This window comes from Pogona vitticeps, chromosome 10, assembly GCF_051106095.1.
Source record: "Pogona vitticeps strain Pit_001003342236 chromosome 10, PviZW2.1, whole genome shotgun sequence".
In the NCBI taxonomy this organism is placed as follows: Eukaryota; Metazoa; Chordata; class Lepidosauria; order Squamata; family Agamidae; genus Pogona; species Pogona vitticeps.
The window spans coordinates 791,152-806,967 of NC_135792.1; the positions used below are offsets into that span (position 1 = coordinate 791,152).

Genomic DNA, 15,816 nt, shown 5'->3' on the forward strand with positions numbered 1-15,816 from the left:
CTGCTGTGGCTCCATAGGGGCACTGCTGCCAGTGTAAGGAAGGGAAAAGGAAAAGAGAAGGGAGCTGGCCTTCCTAGCTTCTGGCTGGGGCAGGGAGGGAGGCTCCCCCACCCTCCAGGCGTGACCTCACGTGCCCTGCTTTAGAGCAGCCCCCCCCCTCCAAATCCTTTCTTGGCCATGGCCATAAACACACAATGAAAGAAATACCGTTTAGGCTGAATCGGGATTGGGTTAGTGACACCACAAACCTTATAAAGTGGCATGTGAAGAGTCCTCTCCAGTCTGTGGCCCCCAATCCCCCCCCCCTAGAGAACGGCTGCTTTAGAGGATAGCGTGGCTTGAATGGGACCATCCAGACAGCACCCTGCTTGGCGCGGGCGTCCCTACGGACACGGGGCTGGTGGCGCCTGCCCTGTGTCCATCTCGCCTCCTGCCGCTTACAGGTCAGCTTGTCTTGTGTGTGGCTAGAGGAACTGCTTTGGCTGACTGCATCTAGCGGAGGCGGCGCTCAGGCTGCTCCCTTTTTTAAAAAAAACCCTTTAGACTGTGCCTCTCGGTAAACTCTGGGCTAGCAAGCAGGGAAATGGGACGGGACAGGCCCCAGCCTGGGCTTACCCAGGGAGACCGAGCAAGCCTCTTTAGCCTAAAGGCCCAACGGGGATAAACACACGCCCTCCCTCCCTCCCAGGCTACAGTGAGCTGGTGGGTTTCTGTCCTCCCATCAATACAACACAAGACGGTAGACAAAGGGGAGCAGGAGGCCTCTGTTCTCGCCTGCTTTTATTGAAATGCAGTTTTGAGGAATGACTCATTCTACAGAGTAGCCTAGTGAAGCAGGACAAAACTCACTGTCATGAGGCGAGTGTAAATTCAGCCTCTCAGCTTCCACCGCCTTTCCCTCCCACCCCCTGCCCGGCCAACCCCAGTCTATTTCCGGGTAATTGCTATTATTGGGTGGACTGGTTTACTTCCGTTTTTGCACATCCCACTGAAGAGAGGAGAAACCTTCTCCCAACCTGGCTTGATTCTGGGGTGCAATGCTTCCGTTACAGAGACCAGTGCAGAACCAGGCCATAACATACGGCGTAGCCACACTTCGTATCCAGCAGTTTGCAGCAATTGCGTAGCTAACCTAAGTCAATACAGAATTTGGAAAAATTAGGGATTTATTTATTTGGACCGTTACTCCGAACTTAGAGAGGGCTTGAAAAACACAGTCTTGGACAGCTGACAAAATTGCTCCACCACATGACTTGTGGATTTAGGAAGCTCTGGTGCCAAAAGAGAGACTCTTAACCAGTTTTGAAACACTGCTTAGCTGGAAGCAGCCTCCGGCTGCCGGTCTCATTGGACGTAGCAACCCGTCGCTTCCAAAGAAAGAAGGCCTTAATCCCGTTAACCTGCTTCTACAATTAAGCTACCTATGTTCCAGAACAGTAGACGTGGTGAGCGGGACTCATCTCGGTCCTCTTGAGGCTCTACTCCTGCCCTGTGGGAGTCCAAAAGGTGAGCCCAAAGGGAGACACCAACCCGTCTGTCCAGGAAAAGGAAACCATCCTTAGAGGAGCTCAAGGCGGCCTGGGCACCTGCAGAAAAAGGGCACTGCCTTCATCGGGACCCTTGGAGGCATTGACGTCCGTTTGTGCCCATTACACAGCAAAGTTTCAAAGTCCCAAGATAAAATGCTCCCGTTATCCGAGAACAAAGGTCGATTAAAGAAAAGAAAAAGGAGTTTTAGATGCCCCCAGCTTTGGCTGCTGTGGCACAGAATGAGGTGTGGCAGGGCAGAGGCCAAGGGTCCCGTTTCTTGCCCGGGAAAGGGACAGAGGAGATGAAGGGAAGCGACACCCAAGGCGGGCCCAGGGCCACCCACCTCCGGGGCCCTCGTCTGTCCCTTCCGTCCGTCCGTCCTTCATTCGTACTGCACGAGGGAGTGGAGTGGGAAGGGCTTGATCAGGTCTGCTCCCTTCAGGAACTTCAGCTCGATGAGGACGAGGCACTCCACCACCTCGGCCTCCAACTTGCCCATCAGCTGGCAAGCCGCCCGCATGGTGCCTGCCCGAAAGGAAGAGAGGGCATCATTGTGTGGGGGGGGGGAGGGGGGGGAGAAGGAAAACATCAGCCCTCAACGCACAGGCTCTCCTGAGCACTTCTGGCAAGCGACACACTTCCTCCCGGGGTGCACTTATAATCCTGCCCTTTCTGCAGCTAGCTCAGGAGGGAGGGCCTTGACGCTCTTGCTCCCTGCTCTACCCCAACAAGAACCCTGTGAGGTAGGCCAAGCGGGGTAGACTGGCCCAACGTCATGCATTTCATGGCTCAGTCTGAACCTGAACCGGGCTCTCTCAACATAGTCTACAAGCACCCGACCAGAAAGTAGCAAGGGCTATGTGAAGGGAAGAGGAGGAGGAGAAGGGGACGACAGAGGACGAGATGGCTGGTCATCGAAGCGACCAACATGACTTTGACCCAACTCCGGGAGGCAGTGGAAGACAGGAGGGCCTCGTGTGCTCTGGTCTGTGGGGTCATGAAGAGTCAGACACAACTAAACAATGACAATGTGTCTAAACAAACTGTACTGAGCTTTGCAGAGGGGCAGCCATGCATCTGCTGACTTGTTGCAACTGTGACAAAGAATCCAGTGGTACCTTGAAGACTACAATAGGTTTTATGTGACACAAGCGTTCACAGAGGGCACCTCCGACATCTGGAGTGCAGCCTGAAGTGGGTTGCAGGCCATGAATACATAAATGAACCAAACGGTGTTGGCTTTTAAGTTGCCACAAGACTCTTCGTCAGTGTTGCTGGAACAGTACAGAAGCCAGGAGCCCTTTCAGTGAAAGGGGTCTGAATTTTCTGCTATTTTTTGGCTACAAAGGCCTGAAAACGGAGGGGGGGGGGACCTCTAGTTGCTCCCTTACAAGCAGCCAAGAAGGTCTGACTCATCCCTTCCCCTTTATTATGCCATTCACTGCGAGCAAGGGTGGAGCTGGCTGTGCGGTTCCTTCTTCTCAGGGGCTGCAAGATGCCACCCAGCCCCCTTCCCCCCCCCCACATACACACACCCTGCATCTGCAAGCTTCCGGCCCCAGCTGCAAAGTGTCTTGAAATGAATTGTAAAGATCTCTAACTTCCCCTCGGTGGTGAAACCACAAAATGAGTGAATGCCAAATGGCCTCCTGCTAATCTATGTGATGCAAATGGCACATTGTCTTTTTTTTTAAAAAAAAAAAACAAAGATGTCTCTCTGACAAAGATAAAAAGGGAACATGGGCCCCAAGGAGACCGCCAACATCTGTAGGGGACTAACTCCAAGGGAGCAAAGGCCGTAGGGGCAAGCTTAGTCAGTGGTTCTCAACTTTTAGACTTTTCCTGGGCTTCTTCCACCCCTGACCAACGGCCATCCTGACTGGGGCTGCTGGAAGCTAAAAGTCCAAAACATTCAGAGGATTGAAATCTGAGAGCTACGGGGGGGGGGGGAGAGATCAAAAAGGGGGCAAAAAAGGCTGGGTTGGGAAGGAGAAAGGACGGCAGAGGCCGCAGATCTGTATTTCAGCAGCAACTTCAGCGGGAAGGAACCGAAGGGAACGGCTGGCAGACATTTAAATCGAATTCTAGCGTGGGAAGGCAGAAAGAAGGGTAGCCGCCAGAGGTTGCTGGACTACAAAGACCAGCAGCTGTCCCCCTTGACCGTGCTGCCTGATGGGACGGGCAGTCCATCCACACCTGGAAGGCCCCATTTCGCTTCTCACGAGCGCTGTGATGGCTTGGGGTTTGAAGAAACAGGCAACCTTAGACAAAGGCGCCTCCGCCCTGCCCTGCCCTGTCCTCCCAGAGTCACTAACTCTCACCTCCGGTGGCAAGCAGGTCGTCAATCAGGATCACCTTCTGCCCTGGGCGGACGGCGTCGCTCTGGACTTCGAGCTCTGCCTGCAGGATGGAGAGAAACAGAGAGAGAGAGAGAGAGCTTCTGACACCTGCCCAGCGCGAATCCCAAGCGTCTGCAAACAGCCCCGGCCCTGATGATTCCAACACAGATCACCCTTGGGTCCAATCCAGCTCCTCCACCCAACCTGGATCTGCCCTTTTTTTTCTTAAACTGAACCCAGCCCCCCACATGCAGCCCGCGGGTGAAAAGCATCACCTGGCCATATTCCAGCGTGTAGGAGACGGACTCTGTAAGGCCTGGAAGCTTCCCCTTCTTCCGGATCAGCACAAAGCCGACCCCCAACCGCTGGGCCAGAACGGGCCCGAAAAGGAAGCCACGGGAGTCAAGGCCTAGGACAGAGAGAACGAGGAGAGGAGAGAAGGTTCCCAGCCTTTTGGGCTCTACTGTGGCAGCGACGGGACTGGGCAGCGGGGGCTCAGTGCTGACAGGGCGTGTGTGTGTGTGTGTGTGTGCGCGTGCGTGCGTGCGCGCGCTGGTTCCCAAATTGAGAGAACACAGGATGACCAGGCTAAAACGTGGCAAGCCTTCGATTGCGGAGGCTCTGGAGGGGCCAAATTCACAAAGAGCGCCTCTGAGCATGCGCAGAGTGACCAAGAGAGAGAGAGAGAGCAGCTGGGCACCTTGGAGGCCCCCTTTTCCAGAGGGAGGCTTCCCGGACTCACCTGCGATGTAATCGAACTTGGGGTGCGAGGCCCTGACGTGGGCTTCCAGCAGGTCGATGGCAGCGGAGAAGGCCAGCGGGTCCTTCAGGAGGGGGGCGATGTCCCTGGAGAGAGAGAGAGAGAGAGAGAGAACACCCTTTACGGTCTTTAACTTTAATGCCAGCCCTGGGGGTGAGGGCGGCCCTGGGGTACGGTATTGTGCAATTGTATTATATTGTGCTGTTAGGTTTATGTTGTTTAGGTCGGATGTCTGTTTAATCAATTTATAATAATAATAGTAACAATAAAAGAGAAAGAGAGAACCTCTGTTCTCTTCCCTCGGGGCCGGCTTCCCGACTGTAAGCCCCGCGGGGCAGGGAGCTCTGCCGGTGGCTTTCCCCCGCTTCCCTCCCTCTCCTCGCCGGCTTGACTTGACTCGAAGGGAGAGCAAAGAGCGCCTCCGAGCATGCGAAGAGTGCGCGCTGTTCCCCCCCACCCCCTTGCAAAGAGGGCGGCTAAGGGAGTTTGGCGGGTGGGGGGGGCTCAGCTGCCCCCCCCGCCTGGGGCCCCGCTTCCAGCCCGGTTCTCCCTCCTCCCCGTGAAAGCACATGGAGGGTTCAAGGGCAGGCGCTCTGCGCATTCCCCGAGGCACCCTCGCCACGGCACCCCCCCCCCCGTTCCCTCCGCCCCTCCCGCTCACCGAAAGAGCACCCCCGGCGAGGGAAAGTCCGGGAAATCCCGAATCCGACCCCGCACCAAAGCCCGCTTCCGCTCCTGCTCCGCCGGGTCCATGGTTCGAGCAGCAGCGGCCGGCGCGCATGCGTGAGCGGCGGGGCGCCACCCGGCGGGAGAGACCATCGCGGGGAAGCGAGAGAGGGGTGCGGGGTGGGGAAAGAGCGGCTCGAGCGGGAAGGAACCATTGCAAGCCGCGAAATGGGGGGGATGCTCCGCGGAGGCGGCCTGGGAGATGCCCGAGGAAGAGGTCGGGGGAGGGGGGCCCTCCTCGCCCAGAAGGAAGGGACTGCCTCCGGGCCACGGGCAGCATCCTTCCAGGGTCAGCAGAGCTTTTCGTCAGAGGAGTTAGGTCAAAACAATAGAATAGCACTAAAGGTCTGCGCAGAGCTTGGGAGCGTCACTCGCGGGATTGATGAAATGCCCGTTCCCTGAAGAGGCCGGCGCTGCCCCTGAGCATGTACAAAGCGCACCCCGGGCACGGGGAGGCGAGGCGGAAACGCTGCCCCTTCGTCTTGTGCCTGAAAACGGGGGCCAGCGGAGGAGCCGCCGAGGGGAAGGCGCTTGCCCACCGCTGTAGGCATTCAACGGGCATCCCCCACCCCCTCCCGGAACCCCCGAAGGTTGGCAGGGGTCCTGTTCCCGGGGAGAGGGCATCCTGGAGGGCGGGGGGGGGGTCCACCACCTCGAAGGCCCTGCTGGCCCCCACCCGGAGGGCCTCCCGGGGTCTCGAAGGGAGGAGGCCACCGGTCCTGCTGCCTGGCCTGCCCTGGCCGGCTGACTCCAGGAGAGGCAACCCCCAAAAGGTAACTTCCCCAAGTTCCAGGCGCCTCTCGGTAGGCAGGTGCCCTGGATTGATAAGCGTCTGGTTCTGGGCCCATGGTGCGAGTTCTGGCCGGAGGCAGGGCCTTTCCAAGGTGGCTTCGTTCCCATCCCAAGCTGGAGGTCTTGGGGATGGGATGGGGGGGGCGCTTTGGCAGGCAAGACGGGGGGGGGCTCTTCCCCTGAGCGACAACTCTTTCCACACCTGTGGTGCCGCCCCGACAGGGCAGAAGTCCCAGGAGGAGGTCCTGTTTCCCTCGCTTCCAACATCTTTGCTCCAAGGAGCAGTGTGTTTTCTTTTGGTGGATATTTTTGAACCACAGGCAAATGGAAAAGGTCACCTGCCTCAAGAGGATTTGAGTTTCGTAGAAAGTTCTTTCCTAGGCAAGGTGGACAGCATGGAAAAACGACGAGGCAGAAGGTCGCCAGGCGGGTTATTTTCACAGCTGTCCCTGTTAAGACTAGGATTTTTTTCCCCCCAAAGGCAGAGATTATCTCCTTCTCCACCACCAGAAAAATCCTCCCCCCCCACCCCCCCCAACAGCTGTCCCAGGCTGGCCGGGCCTTAGCAACTGGAGAAAACAAACACGGACCCAGTGCAGGGCTTTCCGCTGGAGCGCAGGGGCTTTTCAAGAGGTCTGCCCTCGAGGACAGGAAAGGATGGCAACAGCAGGTGGAAGCGAGGCTCTCCACTCAAGCATCATCCTACCCCACTCCATGGGGAGCCTTTTTGCAGGACAAGGCCACCATGAAGTAGAGGGCAAAAAAAACCCCACTTCTGTTGTGAAGGGTGATCGTTGGCCAGAACAGGGACTCGAGTCGCAGGTGACGTGGACTCAACGTGTGTCTTCCTGAGGGAACAGAGAACTCCAGAAAAGGAGGCAAAGGATGTGTGGATCCACAACGGTCTTGGCCTTCATTGCTTAAAACTGCACAACACCGTTTAATTACAAAGCTGACAGAAGTAAAAAGCCAAATACAGAAGAATTGTACAAAAGAATGCCATGGTTATTTCGACACACATGCACGCATGCACACACGCACGCACCACGGGTACAAAAAGCAAGTCACTCCCTCTCAGAGCTTGGAAGGATGTCCTTTTTGGACGACAACTCCAGACTGGAGCCCTGCATCATCCCCCAGCCCCCAAGTGTAGTCCAAAGAATTTTCATCCCCAAGCCCGCCCTGCTCCTTCACGGTAACGTTTGGCACTCCACAGATATGAACCCTTGGGCTCCTTTCAGCCCGGGTGCAGCTAAGAGAGCTGAGCGATGGGGGCTGTTCTTAGGGTCAAAGAATCGCCTCCTTGACCCAGCATCCTGCTTCCACCCGTGGCCAGCCGGCAGCTTCAGGGAGGCCAACGAGGGCCGGCCACAAAAGCAAGGGCCCTCCTCCGGGGTGTCTTCCCTGAACACCTCCACGGACAGACGGCCTCCGACCGTGGAACAATCACTGAGCTATCTCAGCTAATGGCTCTGGCGAGGTCTCACCTCCATCCCATGTGCTCTGACATGATGGACAGCACACACGCCGGGTGCAAATCCTCACCCCAAATCACTGGCCGAGATGCCATACAGGGAGGGACAGATGAGGTCTGAGAAGGAATGAGAGTGGCCGCCACCGTCGGTGCAGTGCAGTACAAGAACCGGACATGGCTAGGGCTACCCCTTCTCTTTTTGAACTAACTTTCTCTGTTGTCCTCCCTGATACGTCCCCTTAGATTGCCAGGAGAAGGCCAGGATGCCCTCACCAGAGGCCTGAGCCGATTGCGAACAGAGGGCTCTTGAAACAAGGCCCATGGCTGTGCACGCACTGTTGGGGCACCACGTCGACTTTCTCCATATTTAAGCAACAGTGTACCTGCTTTGGAGCTGCTGAACTCTGGCCTCAAGACCTCGCCTTCCTAAACGGCACCAGGAAGTTCTGCCTCATCACCTCCATCCAGGAGACTCTCGAGCCCCAGGACAAATCTCTCAGCACATCCAGTTCATGGTGGTTTCCTCAAAGCACCCCACATGAGACAGGATGATGGGACAGGAACAACTCCATCTCTGAATGCATTTGTGGGGAGGAGAAGAGTTCAAAAAGGCCCCCCGGCCTCCACAGCTGAAAATACGTCACTTCCTGAGAGTCTGAATTCAAAAAGATTATTGCTACAACCCTGAGAAGACCCTGCAGACAAATGCAGGGGGGATAAAAATCAATTATTTCGTTTTTAAAAAAGCAAACTGATTTAAATTACGGCTTAAATCATAATTTAAATTTTTTTAAAAATAATTTGTTTTAAATCATCAAAAAAATAATTAGAATTTAAATCATGATTTCAGTCAATTTGGTTTAAATCAACTGGGACCTGGACAAAAGCAGTTCTTTGGGCACTTCCTTCCGACAGAGCTTTCTCTCTGGACCAAAGATCATCAGCAAGAGCCACTTCGCTGGCCAAAGGACGGCAGCAGCTTGGCAGCAGCAGCAGCAGCAGGAGGGCCCGTGTGGGTTGGGGGCGAGATGCTCAGTGAGGCCAAAAGCATTTCTTTGGGTCAGGCTGGGGAGGTTTCAAACACTTCCCGATCTTCTCACAACCCGGAGGAGCCCAGTTCTGTTACAAAAGGGGAGAGAAAACGAGAGAGAGAGAGAGAGTTCTGGTCAGCCTTGCATTATTTGTTCCAAATCACTCTGAAACTGAGATGCAGCACAGGAAGCTGCCAAGGGTCCAGCCAGACCACGTCCCATGACCGCCTCCTCCAGCCAGCACTGCTTTCCAAGGCCTCGGGCATCTTACCCAAAGAGCCTTTCCCCTAGAGGTGCCAGGAACTGACTCCGGAGGCAGAACATGTGGCGTCCGTGAACGAAAACTCTCAGAACAACCTGCCCTATAACTTTCTGGCCACCATGAGTCTACTCTAGCTGGAACTAGCAAATGGATTTAGGTCCTTGTTCTGTGTACTGTGACAGACTACAGTAGCTACTCTTCTGGAAAGAGGATAACGAATAACTGCTTTGCTTCTTCAAGGTGCTGCACATGAATAATCTTACAATAGCTTCATAATGGAAGCATTATTATCTGGGGTGGCTGAGCTACAGGAGCCTACCTAAAGCCAACAGGTGTCGCCCTGGAAAGATCTGAACCGGGGACTCCCAGGAACGATGGCATGTTATCTCCTGGGGATATATCAGGTGTGGTTCATGAACTACCTAGGTAAGAAGAGGACTGACGGGAAAGGGGCAGAGGCTTTCTTACTACAGGCTACGGCAGATTTCCTGAGCGAGCGATTAAGCACAGGGAAGAAGCCACTTGATGGCTCAGCTGGAATGGATGCCTCAAATTCCCATCTATCAGGAGCTATCACACCTGGCTAGGTAAAGACAGGTAAGACCATAATGCCCATGTCACTGGCTAGAACATAATGCACCTTGGCTTCCCAAACCACCAGGCAAAGCACACACGTGATTATAGGGGAAACCAGGGCCTAGAGCTTCAGCCTTCTGGTTACCTTTCTTCCTTCTGCTGATCGTATTCCATTATATTGCCAGTGTGCTGCACGGTTTCCCCCCAAGGTTATTATTATCAACAACTTATTTCTATCAGGAGAAAGGGATGGTCAAGAATAGCTGCCACCGGTCAGGCTACCCTAACCACTGTATGGTTAAAAACGGCAAAGGATCCCGGACAGACAGACAGACCCAGCCACCGGGCCAGGCGTCAGCTGCGTCTCTCTCTCTCTCTCTCTCCCAGCACCTCCACATCCCAGGGCTGTCTCTCTTGTTCCCTCTTCTGGTCTCATGATAAGTGAGCAAAATCTTTGTAAAGCTGACAGGAAGAAAGAAACAGCCCTCAACTTTGAAAGACTCCATAATTATTTTGCACAGACATATTTGTGGAGATTACCCAACGGAGCTCGGGAGAAGACAGCCGTCTGGGAAGGCCAAGGGTGAGGCAGATAAGAACATTTGTGTTTTAAAGAGCAGCTTGATGGATTAGCCCGCCAATTGATGGATTAGAAGGCATTTGCATGGCGACACCGAGGAGGGGAAGTGAGCCTCTACGGTTAGCTGGAATCGTCCAGCCATGCTCCAGTTTTGTAGAGGAGAGCCAATGTCAGGAAGGAGGAGAACTCTGTGCCCCGGCTCCACAACAGAAATCCCCTCCGGAGGCCAGGCAAGGTGACCAGTCAGACCCAGAAACGGAAGAATAGCATTCATTGGAGACACCCCAGAGGAAGCTCTTGTCACCCAGCCTCTGTCATCCAGCCTTTGACCCTCTGACCCTGACCGTACACATCCTGCTGCAGTTTTTAGCCTAATCTGTTTTTAACAATTTTGCAAGTAGTCTTAGGTCCTATATGGGGAGAAAGAAGGAACAGAAAGAAAATAAAATAGAAAGGGCAGTACCGTATTTGAATTCTTGTATGCAGAACAGCGACCAAGGAAGCAAAGTTGGCTAGCCGGGTTCTGTGACTGGCATTTTGCACGTGGTGGTCTGAACCCAGTTGATACCGGTGGCCAAGTAAGATGAGCCGATGAGCGCCTCGAGTGGGCTATACTCTCCCAGCTCCCTCTGACTAGCCCCACCTTTCATTCCTCTCCCCACTGCTCCTTTGGGGATCCATGCCATTCCTATTACAGGGGCGTTCTTATCCTTTTCATCTGCTGAAGACAGCATTCCCCCTCCCCTCCCCCCCCCGCCAGGGCAGGGGAGTGTGTCTTGTCTCTGTGTCCTGTACAGCACCTTGCGCCCTCCTGGGACATCGCCCATCCCTTCCTTCCCAGTGTAACTAAGCAGACCACCTCTCCCCCCCTTTGGCTTCTCTCCCTCCCTCCCTCTCTCCCCCCCCTCACTCCAAGCCCACCCATCCATGGGAGACTCAACCTGTCAGATATTAAAGGTCACTCTTGCCCACACAGTGCTGCTCTCGTGTTATTTTTAACTGCTTTGTTCAGCCTGAGAGCCCTGTGGGGGAAGAAAGAGGCTTTGCAATGGCCAAAGAGGCGGCTGCGGAGACTTGGCCTTCTGCACGTCCAACGCCAGGCGGCAGTGACGGCCTTCTGATGACAGGGAGAGGCAGCGGCTCAGCTCTTGCCTCTTACGACCGTCTGAGGGACCCATAAAAGAGCTTTTTGAATTTTATGTTTCATTTCCAAGGTGCAAAAGGGGAAGTGGGGCAGAGCGTGTGTTTTTTTTCCTACTCAGATGGAAGAAGGAAACCTCATTTTGCCTCAGAAGGTAACGCTGAACACCAAGATCCAGTAGAGTGGAAAGCTCTGCTGGAGTTAAAACGCAAGAGCTCTCTGCTTGCTGTTGCCCCTGTAGAGACCGGCCATTTCTGCACACGGGACGCCCACTCGTGCATTCAATTTCTGGATACATCTTGGAATGAGAGGAAAGAATGCCAGGCTGCCCGTGTCGTGGTCTCTGCTATGGGAGTGGTTTAACTAACAAGGATCCTAGCACCCCAGTTCTGAGTGTCTAAACTAGAGTCCTCTGGATTCTCCCACAACAAATATGCACCTTGCAACACAGAGGTCTTTCCTTTACTAACGGAAAATTCCAGGCTCCACTTGCAACCTCAGCACCGACAGGCAAGTTCCCGGGGACAGAACGGCTACCCTGATTCTTTTCTATGTGACCCTTCCATGCTAGAAATCTGTGCCATTCACACAGGCCCCAGGGCTCCCACTTAAAACTTGCTGCGTTTTCAATTCGACATATTGAAGTGGCAGCAAGTTTCTCAGTCTTGTGGCGGCAACTGAATAACAATGAGCTAGTGGTTGGAATGGATTGGTCTCAGCTGATGACGAGACGCTGGATGGGCTCCCTTTCAGTTTCCTGAACTGCTCTCTGCCACCCTCCTGCAGAGAAGGAGAACTTGGGACAGTGCAAAAGAAAAACCTGCCCGGCTCCCCTGAGGAAAGGCCGTAGAAGGAAGGAAGCTTGCAGCCGTTTTCCTGATTCATCTGCCCATCAGCAAAAACTCGATTTTAAGCTCTCCCTCCTTCAAGGGAAAGAGGGGGCTTTCTCCTCCTTCCCAGCATCTCTTAACAGAAAGAGTGATGTTTAAATGCTGTGAAATGCAAGGGAGGCCAAGGGTTTGAAGGTGTGGCTTCCATTCCCCTTCCCTTACCATGACCGCCTTGTCACAGACATTGAGCTGAGGCTGCCCCGGAATCAGCGTCTCCTGGTGCTGCTTGACGATGGGCGAGATTCTTCCCATCACTTCTTGGTATTCATCGCTTGAAAAGCTGGAATGCCAGAAAAGGGAGAGCAGCTGTTATAGAGATGTCAGTGCTCGGCATGTTAATGTATATGCCCTGGCGGTGGCTGGGAGGGCCTAGGAAGTCATCTTACACTGTTGAGCTATCAAACCCAAGGTTGTTTGTTGTAGGCGGCTGGAACTCTCCAAGCTCTGGCAAACGAAAAGGTCTTTTCCATCCCCTGCTAATGAGTCGTTTTTAACTGGAGACACCAGGGACTGAATCTGCATACAAAGCAGATGACCCAGCCCTGTGCTACAGCTTGAGATGGGTTACTTACACGACAGCCCCAGGGAGTGGTACCTGCAGAGAAGGAGCAACTGCTGAACCTTTTGAGGGCTCAGGATGAGCATGGCAAGTGGACAGACCAGGATCTTGTCTATGTCTGGCCACTGGATGTCAGCAGAAAAATTGGCTCCATGTCTGAGCCACTTTTGTGACTCTGGTCCAACAGGGTCATCCCAGGGTCCAGCCAACGGCCGGGGATGCCAAAAGCTATAATCCAAAGTCTCCAGAGGACTCCAGATCGCAAAATGCTTCTTATGTGACTGGATCTATTTAAACAGGCCTGCCTTTCACCACGGTCGACTCTACCCAAACAGAAGGAGCAGAGGACAGAAACGCTCAACAGAAAAGACTCTTTCAGAAGCCCAATTCCTGGCTAGTGCTTCGAACCCCGGTCTCAAACCCTTCCCATCAGCCCCCTGACAAGCCACCTTTTACTCTTGTCAGGATTACAAACTTCAGCAGGTATTTGTTTAAGTGGCTTAACGTTCCCTTTCAGTCTGGTATTACTTCAAGTATTCTTAAATGGAGGATTAATACCCAGTGATCTCATTTTGCCATCATATTAAGAGTCACTTAAGAAACAAAGAACAGCAGATTGCTTGCAGATAAAATGGGAACAAGACCACTCAGGCCTTGCCCTGGACCCTCTCCACTGTGCGCAGGGTCCAAGCTGGATGCTGCCCCCTCCCTCCCCTGCCCCCCCCCCAGGGCTCTTGATGTGCTTCCCTCTCCAAGATCAATCACCTCCCAAATCCAGAACATGCCAACCGTTTCCAGTAAGTCCTCTAAATACCATTTATCTCCCTGGCAGCCTTCCAACGAGAGAATGTGTGTTGTGAGTGACCAAGCCCGAGGGTGGGCTCGATCCAAGCCCAGCCCAGAACACGATCTGGAAGGAGGAGGAGCAATGAGGGATGGACGGTTAAGTGGTCTGGGAGCATCTTCCGCCTAACTTGTTGCAGCCTGGGGAACAGCACCGTCGCCCAAGGTGACCCCTTGCAAACCTCAGAGAAGTCACTTCTGGGGGAACTACAACCTCAGAGAATCACCAGCAGCCATGTTCTTATTTATTGATGTTCTGGACCCCTGTCCAGAGAAGACAGAATCCGTGGCGCTGTGCCACTGAGCGATGCCCCGGCCTGCCCCGCACCCCCATATCCCAGAGAAAGGCAGAGCGCTTGCTCCTGCAACCACCGTCTCCATCAACAGTAGCCAGCCCCGAAGCTGCACAGCACCTTCTCATACAAAGGACAAGGATGCAGGAATCCCAACACCAGCTCGGCAGAGCAGGCAGCCTAGCAGCCACCTCCGTTTCATCTGAGGGCAGAACCGGTGAGCAAACTAACGCCCTGACACAGGCGCAATTTTCACGCGGGTGCTATGTCTGTACAGGTGTCTTGAATGCCTATTGTCTCAGAAAACTGACAGCTTGCTCTGCCCCCGGGCCACCCGAAATTTGTATTCCGTCTCTTCAATCCTACTGAGGGGTGAGTGGGAATTGCAGTATAAGAATGGGAAGGGGGGGGGAGAGAGAGAGAGAGAGAGCACCAGGGGGGTGAGCAGGTGGTGTTGTGAGGAGTTGGCGCGGAGAGTTTCCCCCTGTGACCGCAGAATTATTCCATGCTTGGGATGAAGGAGCAGCGTGGACAGAGTCCAGGTCATTACACTAATTGACACTTTACCTCCGGGAAGTCCCGGGAGAGCCAATCAGGCCTGGATTGGATGCGCGAAGGCCCAGGCCCAGGTGCGGCGTGGGTTTAGTTCATTTGGTGGAATTGTGCTCCTGCAATCTGTCCTTGGCCCCCCTCCCACTTCGAGCCGTGGTTCACCCTGCCGTGGCCGAGGCGGAAGGAAGGCCTGCCCCAACGCTGGGGTGGGGGTGGGAGGCTTAGGGAAGAGGAAGCGAGGAGGAGGCTGGGGCTGGGGAGAGACTGCTCCCACCCTTGGCGCTTGCCATCTTAACCTTGAGGTCCTCCCTCCCTTTCCAGCCCCATGAAAGGATCAATCCTCCTGAGCAGTGAGAATACCAGCCGTGAAGCACTGCACCTTTCACACAACACGTCGCTCCATAGACTTCGGTCCCTCTGTGTGTGTGTGTGTGTGTGTTAGGGGCTTCTCTACCTAGGCCTCTCTCTGCATCTAAAACAACTTGACCTACGCTTACGTGGATTCCAGGCTTTCATGCCCCTGAAATGCACAGAAGCTCCCGCCAAATAAAATCTATTAAGTCTTTAGAGCACCACAAGACTAACACGTCTTACATCTGTATTTATGCATCTATCTGTCTGGACCCCCCTCAATCTACATCTAGAGACACAAAAGGGAACTCTCAGGAGAGGCAGCCCTTCCAGTCTGCTGGGTGGCTCTCACCGTTTGTCCCCTGACTTCAGGAGAAACAAAGCAAGCGATGCAGGACCTGAAAACAGAGGGGGCTTTGCTGGACAAAACGACTGCCCCCTCCCTGTCCAAAACAATCCGTTGGATGTGCCACAACAGGAGTGGGCATGATGAAGACACCGCTGCATCACCCTCTCTGTCTATTCTGGTTCAGACTGCTTTTCAGAACCACCTTGCCCAGCCTACGCTGGAGGATCGAGGGGATGAGGAAACAGCTTGGACCTTTCAGATTCCACAGCTTTGATGAAGGAGGGCGCGTGCAGGGGGCAGTCCCTGCCACCCTCACACCACCACCGCTGCCACCACAGCCACCTAGTACAGTTGGGGCTTGAGTATCCCAAGAATGGTCTTCTGCCCGATGGGACAGTCCACGCACTCAGTGGCTCAATGGGAGCATCCTCTCTCTGACAGCAGGTATGTGGGGACCGGCAGAAGGATGCTTCATGGGAGGCTCCTCCCAGGTAAGCCCACCTGGCGTGAAAAACATTGGAAGTCTTTTGGGAGCCAGCAGAGATCTTCGCATTTGCCTGGGCTCTTTCCCCTTTCATGGCATCATTGCAAATTAAACGGACGTATCTGGTTCCACTGCAGTTTTTAGATTCTCATTCCGCCTGCCTCCCCCTCACCCCGTGACACCCCACAAAACGACCGCGCATAATAAACATATGGGTCTTTAAAACAAATCAACTGTCTTGGGCTGCTCCAGGAAACGGCCGTCAATGTAAGAAACAGAACCCG

The 15,816-nt window shown here is 54.2% G+C and overlaps 2 protein-coding genes across 4 annotated transcripts in view; both read right to left on the minus strand.

The window, feature by feature from the left end:
* Nucleotides 1-763: 763 nt before the first annotated feature.
* Nucleotides 764-5,452, minus strand: APRT (adenine phosphoribosyltransferase). Of its 3 annotated transcripts, none has more exons than XM_072980714.2 (6): nt 5,291-5,452; nt 4,612-4,715; nt 4,145-4,278; nt 3,852-3,930; nt 1,874-2,055; nt 764-1,132 (listed from the first exon to the last, which is right to left on the minus strand). In XM_072980714.2, the coding sequence occupies exons 1-5, from the start codon at nt 5,446-5,448 to the stop codon at nt 1,913-1,915; spliced, it is 618 nt and encodes a 205-aa protein (XP_072836815.2). In that variant the 5' UTR covers nt 5,449-5,452; the 3' UTR covers nt 764-1,132; nt 1,874-1,912. The 3 variants fall into 3 exon arrangements, with proteins under 3 accessions (XP_072836815.2, XP_072836814.2, XP_072836813.2); XM_072980713.2 differs by having other exon boundaries at nt 764-1,586; XM_072980712.2 differs by having other exon boundaries at nt 764-2,055.
* Nucleotides 5,453-7,063: 1,611 nt separating this feature from the next.
* The window catches only part of GALNS (galactosamine (N-acetyl)-6-sulfatase), a 35,676-nt gene continuing 26,923 nt past the window's right edge, over nt 7,064-15,816 (minus strand). Inside the window, exons 13-14 of the mRNA XM_020788232.3 lie at nt 12,264-12,381; nt 7,064-8,740 (exon numbers count right to left, since the gene is read on the minus strand). Coding sequence (XP_020643891.3) covers nt 8,654-8,740; nt 12,264-12,381 — 205 coding nt within the window. The 3' untranslated portion in view covers nt 7,064-8,653. The remainder of the gene's footprint in view (nt 8,741-12,263; nt 12,382-15,816) is intronic.